The sequence below is a fragment of the Lissotriton helveticus genome, chromosome 12, assembly GCF_964261635.1.
Source record: "Lissotriton helveticus chromosome 12, aLisHel1.1, whole genome shotgun sequence".
In the NCBI taxonomy this organism is placed as follows: domain Eukaryota; kingdom Metazoa; phylum Chordata; class Amphibia; order Caudata; family Salamandridae; genus Lissotriton; species Lissotriton helveticus.
Genome location: NC_136073.1, coordinates 197150822 through 197171733, shown reverse-complemented (window position 1 = coordinate 197171733; position 20912 = coordinate 197150822). Strand labels below are relative to the sequence as shown.

The 20912-nt window shown below is 43.5% G+C and overlaps 1 protein-coding gene across 1 annotated transcript in view; it reads left to right on the top strand.

Annotated features, from left to right (window-relative positions):
• The window catches only part of GINS2 (GINS complex subunit 2), a 31490-nt gene extending 15375 nt beyond the window's left edge, over positions 1–16115 (top strand). The window contains exons 4-5 of the mRNA XM_078671578.1: positions 6000–6126; positions 13469–16115. Of these exons, the coding sequence (XP_078527704.1) occupies positions 6000–6126; positions 13469–13594 (253 nt within the window). The 3' untranslated portion in view covers positions 13595–16115. The remainder of the gene's footprint in view (positions 1–5999; positions 6127–13468) is intronic.
• The last annotated feature ends 4797 nt before the right edge of the window (positions 16116–20912 follow it).

Genomic DNA, 20912 nt, shown 5'->3' with positions numbered 1-20912 from the left:
AGGGCCCTGTCCAGCGATCTTGGAGGGTCCTGGGCTCAACTGGCTCCTTCACCCACACATTCTGGCTAGGCTGAAACTAAGCTAGAGTGGCCTTTTGGTCATACCAGTGTTTGATTGCCTCCTGGCTAGCTTCTAAGCTCTTGGCAGTCTTCTTCTAGAACTATTACATTTTGTTGCTGAGGGCCAACATGTAGCTAACCACATCCTGAGGGAGCTTCTTGGGGGCTTGTTCCCACCCCTCCTTCAGCAAACTGAGGTCCCCATACAGGGTGACCATAGGGGAGTTCAAAAGGGTTAAATCCTGCTCCCTTGTGTTGGGCTTGCTGTATACAGAGAGCATTAGTCTGGCAATGGGAAGGTGAGCAGAACTTGTAGGTTACCTCACATTTTTCCAACATTATTTTCATGTACATGAAGTTGGTGCCCCTGTCAGACATTACTTCCTTGGGGAAACCCATTCAGGTAAACACTCCCCATCAGGGCCCAAGCCACTGAAGTGCAGTCATGGTCCTCCGAGGGATGGCTTCTGGGTACCGGCTGGCATTGTCCACATCAAAACCAGTATCAGCTGTTGCCCAGGGCAGGTTTGGAGTCCAGGGGCCCAACAATGTCGATGTCCACCCTCACAAAGGGGGTGCCAATGACAATTATGGAATTCTGGGGGGCCTTAAGCTTCTTCCACCGGCTTGGCACATGAATCAGGTCCTACAGAAAGCATCTGAGGATGTCTTCATCCAGGCCAAAAGAAGTGGGTGGCAAGTCTGGCAAAGGTTTTGGTCTGCCAGGGGTATCTCGTGAACCAGACCCAGCGTAAAGATCCTGTAACATTGGGGGACTACCAGCACACACGCTGACCTGCTCAGGCACCTTAAGCTCACTGTAAACAAGGGTGTTCTTCCAGGAAAAAAGATGATCTTAGGACATTTTGGTCTTTCTTGCAGCAAAGAAACACACCAGTCCTCCTTCTGAGTCTTTCACAGCTCCAGATGTGTACTGAAGAGCTGGGTCAGAGGGGCTATTATTTTTACCTCAAGCCCACTTTGAAGTATTTTATTTTTTGTCTTACTGTCTGGGAGCAATATACAAAGACCAATTTCCAGCTACACCTAGTCATGTGAACCGGGGACAAGCTGTATGCACCAAATGGTTAGGACAAAAAAATGCCAACTAGTGGTAACGTTTTGCATGGTTATCCCCTAATGTTTTGCCAGATACCTTATGCTATCTTGACTGAGTGTGTGCTGAGACCCTGCTAACCAGGCCCCAGCGTTCTTTCCCAAAACTGTACATTTGGCTCCACAACTGGCACACCTCTGGGCCACATGTAAGTTCCTTGGAAAAGGTGCACCTGGTACCAAGGTCTTTGTGACCATAGAGTGCCTCTGAGGGCTGCAGCATGTATTGTGCCACCCTCACAGACCCCTCACCTTAACACCCACACACTGCCATTTCTGGCTGCTTGTTTTAGTACAAACAAAACTGTAGATTCAACATGGCACACACCTCTGTGTGCAATACCCACATCCACTGCCTTTGGCATAGGTAAGTTACCCCTCTAGCAAGGCCTCACAGTCATAAGACAGTGTGCACCGTACCATAGGTGAGGGCATACATGCATGAGCACTATGCCCCTACAGTGCCTGGGCCAATCACAGACATTTTAAGTGTAGTGAAGCCATATTGAGTACGTGGGCTGGGAGTTTGTCATTACAAACTCCTAAGCTCCATGATGGCTTTACTTAAAGCTGGGAAGTTTTGTACCAAACTTCTCATCTCAACATAATAAATCCACAGCCTGTTTTAGATTTGTTATAAAATGCAATCAGAGGGCATCTTGGAGATGACCGCTGAAAAACGACCACTGACGAATTAATTGGCTTACTGGTCCCTGGCAGCCAGCCATCATCAGGCAGGTTTCTGACCTCATGGAGTGAGAGCCTTTTTGCTCTAGGAGGTCAGAAACAAAGCCTGCTCTGGGTGGAGGTCCTTAACACCTCTCCCTGGTAGGAACAGCAACACTTGGCGGTGAGGATCAAAGGCTCCCACCAGGTGTTGTGCTGGTTTGGGCAGCTCCAAAAGGTGGAGATGCCCGCCCCTTGTCCTTGCCCCACTTTTGGCGGCAGGGCAGGTGGGAAAACTTGTAAACAGAAGTATCCACCTTCGCTTGGCACACCCCTAGGCTGGACAGGAGTCAAGGTGAACTCCTCAACTGAAAATTCTTCATCTTGATTTGGAGATTGAGGCCCAATAGGAATAGGGATGTGCCCCTCACCCCAGAAGTAGGGGGTGCCTAAGGGTGTAGTCACCTTATGGGACAGTCGCCATCGTCTACTGCCCTTCAACCCCAGTAACACCTTTAAATTTATTATGTAAGGACATCTATTAACCTTGTTCCTCAGTCTACGACCTACGAAGGACGACAGAAGAGCCGTGCAGCAGATGAGAAGATGACGACTGACGTGGCCCCAGCCCTACCGGCCTGTCTCATCCTCCAGCGATCCTTCCTGCAGAAACTGGCGTGTCCTGTAGCCAGCAACCTCCAAGAAACCCCAAGACTTGCGATACCTTCCACAATGACTCTTGTCTCACCGGTTTTGTCCAGCAAAGAACTAACCTAAGGACTCCGGATCCAGGCAGATCTCCTACCCTTGCACCACTCTGCATCCGATGCCCACGGCCGTAGTCCAGGTAGCCCACCTATCCAGTGAAGCGTCCTCCCTTTCCCCTGCTGATCCTGACCTGGGATCTAGCATTGGAATACCTCTCCTGAACTTCCCCACAACACCTGCAGCCTCATCACGAAGGGTTCCCCCCAACCGCAACCGGATCTGGGGCCAAAACAAAATGCTTAAAGGCACCCCTGCGCCCACAGCCCCCAGGCTGATGGTGTCCCGGCATCCCCCACAATCCAACTTACCTCTCCAGTCGTGAGATTCCTTCAGCCAGTCTTCTTGAACCAGCCTGCAGCCTTTTTTTTTTCAACCAACCTTCTCCATTGGTTTCTACAGAGCAACCAATACCTCCTTTACACTCTGCACCCTGCTGCCGCTGGTGGTGCAGTCTCCATGCTCCTTGCTGACCTCAACCACCAGGGCCTGTATCCCTGGCTCGCAGGAACTTACCTGCAACCGGGACCTCTTGCAGGTGCCCCAGCCTCCACAGGATAACATTGGGCCCTGTGATCTCTGCACCTGGCTGCACCAGTGCTGCTGGTGGTGGTGTACCTAACTTGGTCCAACCCATACCGAGTGTTGACCAATTCCCTATGAGACTGAACCCTCAAACTGTTTACTTACCTGTAAGTCACTTACTTTCCATAGGTTTGTATTGGTCTCTCGCTGCATTGTACTAAGTGTTGATCCTGTGTACAAAGAATCCTTTTGTACACTGAAAAGTCTTTCATTTACTTGTTAAATGCACAATAAACCATTTGCCAAAAGGGACCTTGAAAAGTATTGTATAATTGAAAATTCTACTTACCTATAACTGAGTTGAACTTGGTTCCTAAAATAAAAGTAACTAGAGTAATTTTTTTTATAACTATTAGCTTGAGTTAGTCATTGAGAGTCTGTTCCTGCCTTGTATGAGTATGTGTACCAAATGCATTCACACTACCCTAACTGATCAGCCCAGCTACCTCTAAATTGAGAGTAAGGTATTATCTACTTTATCCTTGGATATACCTTTGGGGACTCACTGGACTCTGTGCACACTATACCTCTTTTTGGTATAGTATATACATAGCCAGCTTCGTAGACAACTTTCTAAAATTGGCATTTTCAGAACTGTCACTTAAAATCTGACTTTACCATTTAAAAAGCCCTCAAAATTTGGCAGTATTATCTGCTCCCATTTGAAAGTATTAAATGTAATAAGTTCACCCAATGTCATCCTATGGCAGATGTAGGCCTTGCATTAGTGAAAAAGTTATGTAGGAATTTTTCACTACCAGAATATATAAAACGTAATGTAAATTACGTTCCACAAGGATCCTCCCTTTCACCCACACTGTTCAACCTCATCATGGAGCCACTTGCCACCTTGCTCCAAGCATCCAATGTACACTTCCATATGTATGCCGATGACACTCAACTTTACCCGAAGGTTCAATCCCCGGAAGATATCAAACTCCTAAACTACACACTTAGAAACACCCAATCATGGTTGGCCGATAATCACCTTAAACTAAATGCTCTGAAAACTGAGTTCCTCCTGATATTACCCCCTGCGAAATTTACCACCACCCAAACCTGGCTCAATCACCTAACAGCACTCAATGTCCGACCCACCATCGTGGACTCTGTGAAATCCCTAGGCATCACACTGGACGCAAAGCTAAACATGCAACAGCACATTAGCAAAGCAACGAAAGGAGCTAATTTCCAAATCAACACACTAAGGAAACTTAAACCCTTCCTCCCTGTCAAAGACTTCCAAACTGCTGTACAAGCCCTAGTCATATCCCGCATAGACTATGGAATTGTGGCCCTCAGCGAACTCCCTCTAGCAACAACTGCACCCCTAAGAGCCTCCTTGAATGCTGCCGCGAGACTCATTACTGGCTCAAGAAAACACTCTCATATATTCCCGGATTTGAAATCACTGAATTGGCTGCCCTTTGAAGCCAGAATACAGCTGAAAATTGCTGTTATGGCACACTCGGCCGTACACCACAAGGCACCCAACTACCTCACTCAAAAGTTGACTATATCAGGAGGGTCGAGATCCAATAGAAGTACAAAAAATCTACTCCTGAAAGCTCGTGGATTCCGGAAGGAAAAAACTTACAAACGCTCCTTCTCAGGAATGGCACCCAGGATCTGGAATGCACTCCCCCCTGAAACCAGGCTTATCTCCTCCACTGCCTTCTTCAAGAAAGAGATGAAAGCCATCCTTATGGCCAAGTTCGCCTGAACTTTATTGCTGTTGGATCAGAGACTTTACACCGCTTGTGTAACACTGGCTACCTCATTGTCTAACGTCTAATGATATCATTTTCTTACTTGATTGCGAGCCTCTTATACTACTCACCCACTACCTATTACCATATTGTACACGTTAGTTTGTTGAAACTGGATGTCCCTACCCATGGTCTCTCAGTAACTATTAGAAAGTGGTATAAGCCAGCCTTATAGCCTAGCTCGCCTGATTTCTTTTATAGTTGGACCAAAGACTCTGTACCGTCTTATATTAACGTTTATTTGACTGTTTATTGTTACTTTATCAGCACATGAAAGCTATGTTGAATATTATACTGTACCTAATATTAAGCTTAGTCACCCTCCTGTTCACCCCCTGCCTCTGTGAAGCGCTCTGATATCTGCAAAGATCTTGTTCGCGCTATATAAAACTCTGAATAAATAAATAAATAAATGTTCAACTTTTTAAATACACTGTACCTTACCACCCTTGGTACATGGGGTAACACTTTAAATTTAGTGTGCCAATTGGGCATAAGTCCATTCTACCATGATTAGGGTAGAAAGCACAATCACCTTAGCAGTGGTAACATGCACAGAGTCCTAAAGGCAAGAAAAACAAAATCGTCAAATGTAGGAGTGGTGAAGGCAAAAGATTTGGGGAAAGACCACTCATAGGCTGACCGGTCTAACCAAAGGGTTAATAGATAATTTGCTAATGCATTTATGAGGAGCATTCCAGTGGTCCCTCAGATTGTGACATATCAGATTCCCAAGTTTTTGTATTTTGAAGAGTGTATTTTTTAGTCTATAAAGACTTTGCCTCAAAAATGCAATTAAGAAGGTCTGTGTCTAAGACTGTGTCGCTGCAATGGTAAGAAGAATCATTGAGGCTCTCTGCCTCCACCACATTAGGTCTTTCTTGTGTGACAAAAAATCATGCTAATTGCTGAGTGTTAACCAATGTACTTAATGAGGACATGCTGGACAGCTCGTTATCGTTAACGATTTAGTGATGGAATTGTTCAAGTAAAAGTATCTCATGGTTAAAATAGCCTGTTGGATTATTTATCATTTCAGCGCCTCTGACAATATCCCAAAAGCAGATGAAATTCGGACCCTCGTCAAGGACACCTGGGACACACGGATCGCAAAGCTTCGGTTGTCTGCGGACAGCTTTGTCAAGGAGCAGGAAGCCCATGCCAAGGTATGTTGGAACACTGTAGAGGAGAAGATGCTGGAGTGCCCAGGTAGTCACTCTTCTGAAAGGTCCTAGTACAGGAACTGTTTGTAGGCAGAGCAACTCTAAAATAATTAAATAAATTAGACATCTTTGACTTAAAGGCCCAAAATATAGGAAGTAGGGCTGACTGGAGACCAAGATGGCTGCGTCTTTTCAGCACTCCTGTGATGCAACCCATCATACACGGGAGGTGCCGTCCCTCAGCCAAAGTGGCGTTGTGTCCCCAACTGATCTGGAAATTGCATGCCTGCACCAGTAAAGGAATCCGTGTCTGTGTGTTGGCAGTCCCCTTGAGGGCCATCTTTGGTAGTGAAAGTCGGGAGTGGTCCAAGAGACAATGAAGCAATAGGGAAAGCTGAGGCTGACATGGAGGAGGAATTGCATCTTGCTGGGTCCCACTTCTAGACATGAACCTATGGTAGGATCAGTATGGCGCCTGAAGCCCTGAGTGGATAGAAGAAAGCAAAAGTTTGATTACAGGTGAATGAAAAGTGGTGCAGAACTACCAAGTGCAGTTGCCTGTCATCCAATTAGATGTTAGGTCTCTAAAGAACAGCATCCAAAGTGAAAGCAAACTTCCTTTGGAAGCTCACTTTCAGCTTTTATAATATGTAATCACATAGGATACATCTAACTCTCCCTGACTATTTCTGTCCTCTACTGCCATGCTGGAGAGAAGGAAACGGAATAATGACTTTTGTAATCATAGGGTGGAGAAATGACCGTAGTTTGTTCAATGTGCCGCGCACAGCTTTGGCGGAGAAGGAAATACATATTGAAATTGCTGTGAAGGTATACACAAAAAAGCCGTTGGACGACGTAGGGTATAGTCTGGTGCACTAGGGATAGTACACTAAAAATAGCAATAATTAACACTCCACCAACTACTGGGGCATCGTCCTAACCTCAGATTAGACTACACAAATACAAAAAAGAGCTGGGAGTGCTTGTGTATTTCAGAAACAATTAAATGTTTTAATCATTTAAAAGAAACACAAATAAGTCAATGGTCCAAAAGTATAATATGCAAACATATGCACAGTCAAAATTCTTGATTTCCTTGATGTTCAGCAGAACATCAAGGAAATCAAGAATTTTGACTGTGCATATGTTTGCATATTATACTTTTGGACCATTGACTTATTTGTGTTTCTTTTAAATGATTAAAACATTTAATTGTTTCTGAAATACACAAGCACTCCCAGCTCTTTTTTGTATTTGCTGTGAAGGTAGTGGAAGGGAAATTGAAGAGCATTGCTTGTAGAATGAGAGGTCAGAAGTAGGAAAATACTGAGTACTGACTTCAAAAATGGAATGAGTGTATCTAGGAACATACAATTGCTGATGGAGAATGCATTTATAATCTTCCCGGGACTCATAGACAGTACAGCTGTAAGTGGCACTGTGAAGGTCTACATAAAATCTGTAGAATGGATGGAAAAATTCTGAGTTAAGCTATTAAAAATAGAAATCTGAGATCGGAGCATCTAACTACTTGTAGGCCGGGGCTTCCCCACCTCGATCTTAAGGCTAGGCTGGAAGGGCACACCTCTAGAGCCACAGGGCTTGATTAGGAGTGGCTGGTCATTCATTACCGCATCTGATGCAAATGTGACACCAAGTTGTTCATATTTGTCGGATTCAATAATTATCGTCTGTTACGGACTTTAAGACGTTTTGGTGAATATCGTAGATTTTGGTGCTTGGTGCACAAAAATCTGCATGTCTGTTAATTACCGAGCCTTTTCCCCTTGGTTAAATTCCCGCAAATGTGGCTTGTTGAAATTTAACGAAAGGTACAATTTTATCGCACCAGGTAGCTATCAGGCACAAAAGTTTTTGCGCACGGATCACAATTCAATGGGGCACTTGTAATTAGCCCCCAAAGAAGGAGATGGTAGGGAGTGATTTGATAGCATCTGGCAGGGGATGGATTTCCTGGTGCATAGACCATCAAGGGAAAGAGTTTGCGGAAAGGGATATTCTGCAAGAGTCTTTCATGGAAACTTGATGACCTAGATTGCAGCTTTGGGGGTCTTCTCTTTGGGAGTGTTAGGGAAGGTTGGAAATGATTCCCACTAACAGTTGTGTAAGTTTTACAAGCTCAGTCTCATTGCGGCATCTCCTTTTACTCGTAGGAGCCTTTGCGCATCCGTTTTGTTATTGTCTATGGACGTTTATTGCAAATGGGGCAGAAACATGTTTAAGTAGTTGAAATGTTCTACTTCACTGTCAAATGCTTTTGTTATTCTATATGTGCTTATCAGTTATTGGTTTAACATATGCTACCACATGCTGTTTTCTTCAGTAACTAGTTTTATACTAAATATAACAATTATCTGTGATGCATAAGGAAACATGAGGACAGAGCCACAACCAAGGTACATTAGGTCCTGTGTTGATTAGCTTAGGGCCAATAACTCCCAAAAATAAGGTGTCTGAGATGGATGGATGGCCGTTGTATAATTGTGTTGAAGAATTGTGCATTACGCTGCCCTCCTAACTAGCCCACAGGTGATTGTGTTGATAATAAGTACCTATTCCTAAAAAGATGCATTTGATTTTGCTGTGTTTGTGTTAACCTACTCATCGTTGCAAAGGATTGGAAGAGAAGATAGGGGCTCTTGATAAAACTAGAGAAGAGTGATATAGGCGCCCAGAGGTTTACTGCTTTCTCGCAGCTGATCTAGCTTGCTGTAGATAGCATAGTACGTGGAGGAAAGAGGGTAACGTGGTACTAGAAGGGATTTAGCCGAACTAGGGCCCCTGCTCTCCTGGCTGTTTTCTTAGCTGCAGTAAATTTGATCATTTGATTCTCATAAATGTAAGTAATGCTTTATACTATTGGTACTTGGCCTTTTGACTTCTGTGGACCCCCCCACTTAATCTTTAGTGGAACCTGTGAACCTCCACTAAATTATTATTGTTATCCCAGACCCCCTACTGAGTCATTACTGGAAACTGGGGATCCCGTCCTAAGCATTTTCAATCATTTGAACTGCAAAACAATACACAACTAATACAGAAAGTAGCAAACCAATATGAACGAAATTCTGAATTTTAATAGGAGGTTTGGCGCTTTTCTAAATTCATTTGAAGCCACTCACTGTCCATACTATATTCTGTTTGATGCATTTGCACTCCTTCACAAATCAATCTGAGGGTACTAATTACATTTTTAGCCTCCAATTTCAAATTCCTTCACATTAACAGAACGTTTTAAAAATGTCAATTGTACGTTTTTCTCCTTTATTTATATACTCTTTATTAATCTGTTAATAATAATTCATTTTCTAAGCCATTGCGGACCCCTGAGTAGACTTTGCGGACCCCTGGGGTCTCCGGACCTCAGGTTAAGAACCTCTTCTGTAGAATATAAGGTTACTAGTCTGCAATATTCTGGAGGAGATGGGAAGCGGTTGACTAAGTCGATTCCCATCTCCTGAGACCGAAATTCATATCATGGAATGCTGGAGGATTGAATGTATTTAGAACCAATATTTTCTGCAGGGGAGGCAGTGATTTTGCTTTGCTGTTTCAGAGCAAAACGTTATTAGAAATTTGGAATATTTTCCCCAGATCCTTTGTAACCCCCCTCCGAATACCAATTTGGAGGGGGTTACAAAAGATCCGGGGGAAATACATAAAGCCTTCGAAGGGTTTTACAGGGATCTCTATGCCGAGGAAGATGTTAGACCCTTTAAGGCCAGGAGCATAGACATTGCAGAGTATTTAGATCCTATACCTATGGCTAAACTCAGCCCAGAAATGCAAGAACAGTTGGAGCACCTTCCCACGTGGGAAGAGATAGACAGTGCACTTAAGAGCCTGCCGGACGGCAAGGCAGCCGGCATGGACTGCATCCCTGCAGAATTCTACAAAGCCTTTGTACCGCAAATTAAAGAAGTCTTTACATCAGTGGTCATTTCAATCTTTGGTGGCGCCGCCCCTTCCCCTTCATGGTCCCTTGCAAAAATTGCAATCTTTGCTAAAAAATACAAATCCCCACTGGAAATGTCATCCTACAGACCAATAACTTTAATAAATACAGATTCAAAGATATTATCAAAAATATTGGCCAGCAGAATCTCTCATAACATAGAGGGTTTAGTCTCCGACTGGCAACATGGGTTTATCCCTAAAAAGGGAACTACCGAACATGTTTGAAGGACAATTATGCTGTTTGACGCAACAAAGATAGCAGGAGACCCGATCGCTTTAATATTGTTAGATGCCGAAAAGGCTTTTGATCGGGTCTCCTGGTATTTTCTTTGAGAGGTCCTGAAGAGGGCGGGCTTTGGTCCCAAGATGCTGCAGGCGATTCAGGCTCTATATAAAACCCCTAGAGCCAGAATCATGATTAATGGAAAGCTAACCGAACCAATAGAGATTTCACGTGGGACGAGACAGGGATGCCCCTGCTCCCCACTGTTGTTTGCCCTCTTTATCAATCCACTCATCTTTAAAATAGAATCTAACCCAGACATACCAGCAGACATCAGACATGGCATAAGTACTAAGATCATGGTATATGCTGATGATTTGGCGATAGTCTCTCCTGACCCTAAAAACGCTATTAAGGCTCTGGAAAGTGAAGCTCAGAAGTTTCGAAAAATATTGGGGTATGCTCTAAATAAAACAAAGACTCAGATAATACTGAATGAAAACATAGCCTGGGCTGATAGACTAGTTGTCCCCAAAGCTAAATACTTGGGTGTGAGTATTATGGCCAACATAGATTCAATAGTGGAGGAAAATCTGATCCCGCTATCACTAGACATTAAAAAGGCACTTAAGAAAATTGATAATTTGCATTTAACTATAATTGGCCGCTGTAACGTAATAAAGATGACCTACTTCCCGAAACTACTATATTTTTTTAGAACAATCCCCCTGGAATTTAATAATTCAATCCTTCATCTATTTGAACAAATATTTTGCTAATTTATATGGGCCTACTCAAATACAAGTAGATCGTACAAAGTACACCCTCCCCGTACATAGCTTTACTTGGGGAAGACAGCAAGAGATGCCTATGGAGGCAGCTTGAATTTGGGTACTATAAACGTGTTTGGTTTAAGTCTTTAAGGAATGCATATTGGGTTTTTTCCAACTTCCAAAAACTCTTTGGTCTGGGCAGATTGAATTATTATACCCCTATTAAGAATAACCCAATGCTCCCTTTAATATTTGGTAATTCATACTTGCAGAAATGGCACAGCGCAGGAGTAACTAAATTGGGGGACTTGGTCACCCTGGACGGGATCCGGCCTTTTGCGGATCTTAGGACACAGTTTTTGATCGAGGAAAATCAGATCTTTCTTTATCACGCTGTTAAGAACTTTTTAGACCGTAAGACTGGTGGCCTAGCCGGTTTTGATAAAGTGGAATTCATAGACCGAATACAGGAAAGTAAATCACTCTGGATTGGAGCGACTTATTCTATCCTGAATGCCAAAATGCCAGACGATCTGGAGAAAATTGACGCAAAGTGGCAAATTAAGTTGAATGCTAGTCAGAATGTCTTTTGCACGGCCCTGAAGCTAGCCCATAAATACGTATTATCTACTAAGTTGCAGGCCCAATTTTATAAAACAGGGTTTTTTCTTTATATAATACCTAAAAAAATAGCGAAGTGGGGAACCGGAAGGGGAACCTTATGCCCCAGATGCCTTGAATTTTCAGCTGACCAGATCCACATGTTCGCCACTTGTCCAAACCTAAAACCACTTCTAAAACAAATACAACATTTTATGGGGGTGGTTTGGGACAAGGCATACAATTAACCCCTTCAGCCATCTTATTGGGGCTGGATGACACTACTCGGTTTGGGGGCCCTTTGATATTTGTAGCTATGACCATCTATAGGATCTGTATTGCTGCCCATTGGAAAGATCCGAATCCCCCATCGTTTGCACAATGGCAGGCAAGGCTACTGGCGACGTGTAAACTAGAGAGTGCTATCTATGCGAAAAAAGGCAAACGGTCCAAAAAAAGGGGATTGGCGGTATGGGAGCATTTAGTTAATTGGATAGATGGGGTACAAGGCCAAACCTCTGTCTGACCAAACAGCTTTGCTTAGAAAGATAGTTCCTTTCTCCGCAGAATTCTATCTTCTCTCTTACTTCTCTTTTGTTGTTTCTTTTCTAATCATTGTGTACTGTATTCTTTTATTTTTATTTTCCTTTTTTTTTCTTCCTTGATTACCGAAATCCATTTTTTCGACTGTGCTTAGTTGTTTTTTGTGTCCTGTCAGAAATAGTGTGGAAGGTATTGAACGGTGTCAGGGTGGGGGAGGGGGGGGGTGCTGGAAAAAAGTGATGGAAACTATGTATTTTGGCTTTTTTTGTGATGAAAAAATAAATAAAAGAAAAAAGAAAGAAATTTGGAATACAATGACTTTTGAGTTCCTGTGCAAGACATTCTTCTTTGTACCACGTTCCCCCAGTTTTGACTTTTGAACTCTGGACAACTTGGCCAAGTAACTTGGCCAAGGGGCAGTTCCTTGGAGTATGTTTGCATTTTGAGTTTGAACTTATCTGATGCAGCTTGAGAGTACAGAAGGTCCTGAGTGCACAGGAATCTGTGTCTGCCTGGAAGGGAAGCAGTAGTCTGGTAGTAACTAGGCATTTTTTGAGCCAGCCCTTGTGAAATTTCTGAACCATGGGGATTGTAGAGACCCTGCAGCCCTGGAGGGAGGCAGGTCAGGCATTTCTGAGAAAAGCATCCAGCACGTCTTTGTTTGATTTTGATTTTCTGACAGTGCCCTCTGCTTTTTTTTATTATTATTTTTTTTTAATAAGCATTTCCAATTTGTGTTTTCTATCAGCTTTGTATCCTTCCATCAGATTCCAGTAATTTTGTAGTGTTTTACTTATTACATGTATGTTCTGATACAAGCTTTGCTGTTGAGCCTGGTAGACTTTACAGAAACCAGTTCATCCAATAGATGCTAGAATGTTTAGACTTTGTGGGAGCTCAGTCACTGTTTGCGTCAAACCTGATTTGCCTTCCTCCACTTACGAGTGAGTGGCAATCTAAAACGTATTTCATTTTGAGACTGTATTAGTTACAGAAAAACTATACTGCATTGTTCCTGTCTATTGTACGTGACTAAACAGCATACCACTTTGATTTGGTGACACAGGAATTGGAAAATGGAAATATTCTTGTTGGTGTCTGATGCATTAGTTAGTAGTTCGGTGTGGATGGTCCGACTGAAATTATGCTCCTCCTTGGTTTGACTTGTTAAAGTCCAGCAGTGGTGCATCAAGTCTAATGCCCTTTATTTTTTATCTCCTTCTAGTTGGATAACCTGACGTTGATGGAAATTAACACCATTGGGACATTCTTTACCGAATCTTTAAACCACATGTACAAACTTCGGGCCAACCTTCAGCCGAGAGAAGAGGGCCAGTCTCAGGACTACTAACTTGTGAAGTTGAAGGCTTCCACTCGGGATGCCCATTACTTGAGAAGTTACGTCCATAAGCAGTCATGAGTACTGCCTCTTATGAACATATGGAGGCGCCAGCTGTGTGACGGATTGTAATAGCTCCCCAGGCTACTGTAAAACCAGCTCATGCTGCTCTGCATTGGATCTGCTTGTAGTCATGTGAACAGCCATGAATATGTGGCACTCGCAACTCGCTCATCAGTATTTGGAGATGCTAAATCCTCCTGTACGGTCCAGGCTTCCTCAGCCTCCGTTGATGGTCCCAAGAATCAACTACTTTTCAGCTTCACAGTTGATATGCTCCTCTTAAAATGTCCATAGCAATACCAAAATGAGATTTGAACAGAAACCTCAGCACTTGATTTTAGCATGTTTTCATTTAGACGACCAAGCTTTCTCTGATTTCTGTGAGAAGGTCACTTGCTATTTTCACTCAATTAAATCTCCTAAATTGATTACTCAACTCAGTATTTATGCCAGGGATCTCTTGTGGTAGAATTCAACTACCTTTTATGTAGTGATTCATGTACCTTACCATGCAGCACAATATCTCTATCAGAAATGCTGTGATTTATGAAATATGTCGTTTTTTAAAAGTAAAACCAATTAGCATACTGGTAAATGGGGAAGCTAACCAGTGACTATACTCTTTGTGCGTTAGGGTTCTGATTAGTTTGACTGTAGCTTAACTGTGAAAAAGTTAATACACTTGTCTTGTACTTTGCAAAATAATAATCTAGAAATAAGCTAATCTGTCAAATTTTCAGTTTAAAACATGTTATTGATCAATTGTGTTTGGAAATATTCAGCGTCTTCCAATTTTTACTTACCATTGATTTAAAATGGAAGCCTCATTAACAGCGTATCTTCAGTTTGCTTATTGTCTGCAATTCTTTATGCAGTCTAGTTCAACTCTTTCAAACGTCCATCCAGCAGCAAGGTCCATATTCAAAGAAGCAGTTTGAAATATTTGTCTCTTTGTACACACCTGATAGAACTTCATTCAGGTGGGGTTGCAGCCGTTGTACTGGGTGGAATGTGTGGCAGCACTGGTCGTAGCGATTGGTGAACCTGTGTCTTCATGTGTTAGACAGTTGGAGGTCTGGGGCAAAATGGGGCAGGCGCAAGCAGTTTGGTATCTCACCTCTGTGTTTCTCCATATCTACAGACAGCTATAGCTAGTGTATCGGCAACGCTAATGAGTTCCATACTGCCAGAGTTACCTCATATTGTGGATTCTCACATTGTATCACCTATCAAGCAGCAGCGGTCAGTTTTGGCTTCACAATTTTGCACACTTGAAATAATAGTGCCACCCACCCAATGCCTATTGTCTCGTTTACATGCCAGCCATTCACATTAGCTTAGCCAATGCTTTTTTTATTTTAGATGTGTGAGAATTGCGGATGTTTAACTTGCCTTTTTAACATACTGGTAAACTATTTTTCATTGCAGTGTGTAAGACTAAAGTAGTTTTAATTGGAAAGATCTCTGAAGAAATGTTTTAGATTTTCACAGAATGATGTGAGCAAAATTGATATTGAACCTGCAAGTTGAAGCTTTTTGAAAAGCATTTTGTCAGTTTGAGGCTGGCAAAATGAATCCAGAGTATTGTACCTACTGTACTATTATACCATAGTATTGTAAGATAATTACATAATTAATTGTTACTTTTTCCTCCACCTATCCTACCTTGGAAGATGCGTACAAGTGGAATGCGGAGTAATATTTGTATACTTACCTTGCAGTGTAGTGGTAGATCTGTGTGGTGGATATGACTTTATTGCCCTGCAATACATTCCATGTGGTAGTGATCCCCCTTCCCACCCTCCACCCACCTATTTGATAATGTATGTCCGCAAAATATCTGCATTTCTTGAAATTCTGTTTTAAAGTTTAAATTGTAAAGGCAGTTGTAGACAATTTACAAGTCCCATAGCCATACATTAGCCATTCTCCAAATGTAAATACATTGCAATGTGCAGCGGTAGCAGTCTGTTTGAAAGAGCTAATTAAAATATGTTAAGGCCACTTATGCGACAAACGGAAACTGTAAAAGAAAATAGATCATATCCTACACCCAATGTCCAGTTTTAGGATTAACTGAGATTGTGAACATTAAGCATTTATTTTACATTTTGCCATTTTTGCAGTAAAATAAGGAGTCGATGTGTAATCAAATCAATCATAGAATTCCAAAGAACTACCCCATGTACTTTTTTGGTAAGATGAGCCTCATTCTCGTACAGTCTGTAGACTATCTTCCTTCTCTGCCACCTGCCTACGATCCATGAGGCAGAACAAATTTCTACTTCCAATGTATAAATTCTTTTGGCCAACGTAACATTAGTTCTAATCTACAATATTTTGATTTTTCTGTATTGAAATCCTAGAATAGTTGCTTCTAGTAATAGGTAACTCAACTAAAGTTGTGATGTAATTTCTTCCTGCAACTTCATTGTAAATAGATCATTAAGTAAAATCCAGAAAGATGCAACATTGTTTTGTATTTCTTACTGTTGTCATTTGAATACTACACAGTTGCTGCTCTGTTTGCAGAGATCAGATTGCACTCATAAATATACTTTATTGTGTATAAGTTCAAGTTCAAGTTCAAGAATTTATATAGCGCACTACTCACCCAGAGGGTCTCAAGGCGCTTGGGGATGGGGTTCATTATTTATCGAATAGCCAGGTTTTAAGTTCTTTTCTGAAGGAGATGTGGTTCTGTGTAAGGCGGAGGTGGGTGGGGCGTGAGTTCCAGGTCTTGGCCGCCAAGTAGGAGAAGGATCTACCTCCCATGGTGGATCTTTGGATGCGCGGAATTGCGGCGAGGCCTTGATCGGAAGATCTTAATTGGTGGGTGGGTGTGTAGAAGGATAGTCGAGTGTTGAGGCATTCGGGCCCTAGCTTGTAGAGGGCCTTGTGTGCGTGGGTGAGGAGACGGAATGTTATTCTCTTGTTGACGGGGAGCCAGTGGAGGTCTTTCAGGTGGCCGGTAATGTGATTTTGGCGAGGGATGTCCAAGATGAGTCTCGCTGATGCGTTTTGGATGCGTTGGAGTTTTTTCAGTAATTTGTCTGTAATTCCGGCGTAGAGGGTGTTTCCGTAGTCAAGTCGACTCGTGACTAGTGCGTGGGTGACAGTTTTTCTTGTCTCGGAGGGGATCCAACGGAAGATTTTTTTGAGCATACGAAGTATGTTGAAGCAGGAGGATGAGACGGCGTTGACTTGTCTGGTCATCGAGAGTGTGGAATCTAGGATGAAGCCCAGGTTGCGTGCGTGATCTGTGGGTGTGGGTGCTGTGCCCAGAGCTGAAGGCCACCATGAGTCGTCCCAGGCAGAGGGGGATGATCCTAGGATGAGCACCTCTGTTTTGTCTGAGTTGAGTTTTAGGCGGCTGGTTTTCATCCATTCGGCAACTTCTTTCATACCTTCGTGAAGATTGGTTTTGGCAGAGTTATGGTCTTTGGTAAGGGAAAGGATCAGCTGGGTGTCGTCAGCGTAGGAGATGATGTTAAGGTTGTGTTGACGCGTGATGGAAGCGAGTGGGCTCATGTAGACGTTGAAGAGGGTGGGACTGAGTGATGATCCTTGTGGTACACCGCAAATGACTTCGGTAGCCTCTGATTTGAATGGGGGAAGTCGTACTTTCTGGGTTCTTCCGGCGAGGAAGGAGACGATCCAGTCCAGCGCTTTTCCTTGAATTCCGATATTGTTGAGGCGTTGTATGAGGGTGCTGTGACAGACTGTGTCGAAGGCGGCGGAGAGGTCGAGTAGAATGAGGGCCGCTGTTTCTCCGTTGTCTAGTAGTGTTCGGATGTCGTCTGTAGCTGCGATGAGGGCGATTTCGGTGCTGTGTTTGGCTCGAAAGCCGTTTTGTGAGGGATCGAGGGAGTTGTTGGCTTCGAGGAAGGCGGCGAGTTGGCTATTGACGGCTTTCTCGATGGCTTTTGCCGGGAAAGGGAGGAGGGATATTGGGCGGTAGTTTTTGAGTTCAGAGGGGTCTGCTGTGGGTTTCTTCAGGAGGGCGCTAACTTCGTCATGTTTCCAGCTTTCTGGGAAGGTAGCAGAGTTGAAGGAGCAGTTGATAACATCACGGAGGTGGGGTGCGATGATGGAGTCTGCTTTGTTGAAGATGTAGTGGGGACATGGGTCGGTTGGCGAGCCAGAGTGGATGGAATTCATGAGGCGGATGGTGTCTTCGGTGGTGATTGGGTTCCAGGCGTTGAGATTGTTGGGGGGTGGTATAGGTTCTGAGGGGGGTGGGTAGGATTGTTCGTTGGTATTGTTTTCGAAGCTGTTATGTATGTCGGCAATTTTGTTGTAGAAGAAGGAGGATAACGAATCGCAGAGGTCTTGGGAGGGGGTGATGTCGTTTGAGGCTGCGGTGGGGTTGGTAAATTCTTTGACGATATTGAATAGTTCCTTGCTGTTATGGGCATTGTTGTCGAGTCGATTCTTGAAGGCTGATTTCTTGGTGGACCGAATCAGCTGGTGGTGTTTGCGGGGGATCACTGAAATAATATCGAGGGACAGAATATCGACCATCAAAAATATCGTTGACAAAATATCGACAGTCAAAATATTGAGTTTCTATCTACAAACAGTTAAGTACAAAAATATCGAGTTAAAAATATCGTTTACAAAAATATAGTTGTAAAAAATATCGTATTTACTAAAAACAGTGTTAAATTAAATTAATATTAATAATTAATTACTAAAATATACTTAAAATTACTTAAATTAACTTATAATAATTAAATAATTAATGAAAGTTAAATAAATATTTTTTTATTTCATATTTATTAAAACATATATATATAGTAACAAAATATAATAAAATAATACCCAAAAACTGACCCTGAACCCTAAAAATACCCCTTTACCCAAAAACTGAAAACTGACCCTAAACCCTAAAAATACCCCTTTACCCAAAAACTGAAAACTGACCCTGAACCCTAAAAATACCCCTTTACCCAAAAACCCAAAACTGACCCTGAACCCTAAAAATACCCCTTTACCCAAAAACTGAAAACTGACCCTAAACCCTAAAAATACCCCTTTACCCAAAAACTGAAAACTGACCCTGAACCCTAAAAATACCCCTTTACCCAAAAACTGAAAACTGACCCTGAACCCTAAAAATACCCCTTTACCCAAAAACTGAAAACTGACCCTGAACCCTAAAAATACCCCTTTACTCAAAAACCCAAAACTGACCCTGAACCCTAAAAATAAAAAAAAATTTTTTTACTATCTATATTATATACTTACATATTTTCACTTTCTATATTATTTACAGTCGATATTACTTCACTTACCTTAAAAACGATATTTTGGCTGTCTATATTTTGTCCTGTCGATATTCTGTCCAAACGATATTTTGGAGTCGATATTATGTCTGTGCACCGTTTGCGGGTGGCTGCCTTGAAGGTGGTCATGTTGTCGGTGGTTGGGTTTTTTCTCTATGTTTTCTCAAGAGTACGGCAAAGTTTCTTGGATTTTTTAAGGTCATCGTTGAACCAGGGGGCCTTTTTGCGGTCTTGTTTGGTGTGATGGTTTTTCAAGGGTGCTAATTCGTCGGCGCTGTGAGTGATCCATTGTTTGAGTTTAATGGCAGCTTGGTTAGGGTCAGATGAGAGGGCGGGTGGGTTTTGGTTGAGCGATGTGAGGAGTTGGTCGTGGTGATTTTGTTCCATTTTCTTCGGGTAATAGGTTGTGGGGGGTTGTGGGTCGAGGTGGTTTTGTAGCTGAAGTGAACACAACTGTGGCCCGTCCAATGGAGAGCTGTGGTGCGATCGAAGGAGATGTGTTTGCTGGAAGTGAAGATTTGGTCTAGCGTATGTCCGGCTATGTGGGTGGGGGAGTCAACAAGTTGTTTGAGTCCGAGATTGGCTAGGTTATCCAGTAGGGTGGTGGTGTTGCTGTCGTTATTCTTTTCCACGTGGAAGTTGAGGTCTCCTAGTAGGATGTAGTTCTCGGAGGCGAGGGCATGAGGACTCATGAAGTCAGTGATGTTCTCGGTGAATTGTTTACGTGTTCCTGGAGGCCTGTAGATGAGGGTGCCTCTGAGTGTGGTTCTGGGGTCAGTGTGGACCTGGAAGTGGAGGTGTTCGGCGGTGGAAAGGTTGGCGTCGGAGCTGGTCATGATTTTGACGGTGTTTTTATGGACGATGGCGATGCCTCCTCCTGTTTGGACGGGGCGGTCTTTACGGATGATCTTGTAATTGTCCGGGATGGCTATGGCGATGTCGGGTGTTGATGATGCATTCATCCATGTTTCAGTGAGGAAGGCGACGTCTGGTGATATAACGTCAAGTAGATCCCAGAGTTCGGTGGTGTGTCTGTGGACCGAGCGGGTGTTCAGTAGGATGCACTTCAGGTGGTTGGGGTCGGACTTGTGTTTGGGGATAGTGGTTGTGGTAGGGGTCTTGACGCTGGTGAATTTGCAGGAGTGGCATGCGAAGGGCCCATGAGTGCGTCCTGGGGCAGCTTCGAAGCATTGGGGAGTGCGCCTGGGGTTAAGGGCTAGGAGGGTGGCTGCATCATACTTGATGCGGCCAGAGTGCGGTTTGCAGGGGCCAGGGGGTCTGGCACTGGGCGCGGTCCAGGCGCGGACGGGCGTAGACGGGCTTACCTTTGGCGCACCTTCGGCGCGCTTCCGCTGCGCGAAAATGCATCTGTCATATATGGATAGTGGAAGGGGAGGGGCGAGGGAGGAGCAGCTGGGAGGCGGGTGCGTGGAGGATATCCGGCCAGGGGGGCCCAACAACAACAACAAAAATGGCTACAAGCTAAACACACCGAGGCAGGATTGGGGTAAAGACCCAGTGGGCGCAATGCAAGTACAGACACAGACGATCTAACCACGACTAAGCAAATAAAATATTCTAAAATCGTGCTTTATGGCAGTCTAGCGCTACGATTGCAGTTCACTTGGCAATAGTGAGTTAAACAGGAAATTAATCGGTATTAAGTATTGTGGCCGATATTTAATCTAGGCTGTTAGATAAGCGCTGATGTGTCTTCGAGTGTTCAGGCAGGCAAGAGCGAGTTAAGCGGTGTAGCGCTACGATACCAGATGGTGTCTTCAGTGGGGCTGGGAGCAGCGTGAGGGAGCGGCCGCTTCTGATGTTTCCGTGTTGGTGGTAATTTTGTGCTCATTCATCAGGTTTTTGCACCAGGTTGAAATTCCTAGCCAAGGTACTCTTCAAGGATGTTATCTGCTTGTGTCCAAGGGAGTTAAACCATCTTCTGAGAGACTTTTAGAAGGAAGAGTGTTTGTCAAAAT